The 532-nt window shown below is 61.5% G+C and overlaps 1 protein-coding gene across 1 annotated transcript; it reads left to right on the top strand.

Moving 5' to 3' along the window:
- Positions 1-9: 9 nt before the first annotated feature.
- On the top strand, positions 10-498 carry LOC103912155 (myeloid-associated differentiation marker homolog; the record flags this gene model as incomplete). Its single annotated transcript, XM_009321556.1, has 1 exon — positions 10-498. A coding segment is annotated over one exon (489 nt), but the record flags the coding sequence as incomplete, so codon positions are not given.
- Positions 499-532: the final 34 nt, after the last annotated feature.

Raw genomic sequence — 532 nt, 5'->3', positions numbered from 1 at the left:
TCCTTCCTCTGCTTCTTCGCCTACGCCGTTGAGGTGGGGCTCACCCGCGCCAAGCCAGGGGACATCAGCAGCTTCCTCTCCACCGTGCCCGGGCTCCTCAAGGTGTTTGAAGCCTACGTGGCCTGTCTCATCTTCTCCTTGCTGGATCCCAGTTCGAAAGCTGGCCTGCAGTGGTGCGTGGCCGTCTACTCCATCTGCTTCATCATCACCCTCCTCATCATCATCTTCACCATCGGCCGGTGCCTCACTTACATGCCCTGCCCGCTGGAGAAGATGCTGGTGGGCTACAACACCCTGGCCCTGATGATGTACATCACCGCCACTGTCCTCTGGCCCCTCTACAGCTTCCAGGAGGGGAACCGCCCCGACACCTGCGGCAGGAACTGCTGGTGGGACAAGGACCTGGGGGTCACCTTCCTCACCATCTTCAACCTCATCGCCTACTTGGTGGACCTGGTCTACTCCACCAGGATGGTCTTCATCAGGGCACCTCCTTAAGGGCTCCGGGCGGCCCCAGTGGGGCGAGGGGTGG

The sequence above is a fragment of the Pygoscelis adeliae genome, unplaced genomic scaffold (genome assembly GCF_000699105.1).
Source record: "Pygoscelis adeliae isolate BGI_AS28 unplaced genomic scaffold, ASM69910v1 Scaffold1393, whole genome shotgun sequence".
NCBI classification, from domain to species: domain Eukaryota; kingdom Metazoa; phylum Chordata; class Aves; order Sphenisciformes; family Spheniscidae; genus Pygoscelis; species Pygoscelis adeliae.
The sequence above is the reverse complement of the archived record's forward strand: the minus strand, read 5'-3'. Positions and strand labels throughout refer to the sequence as shown.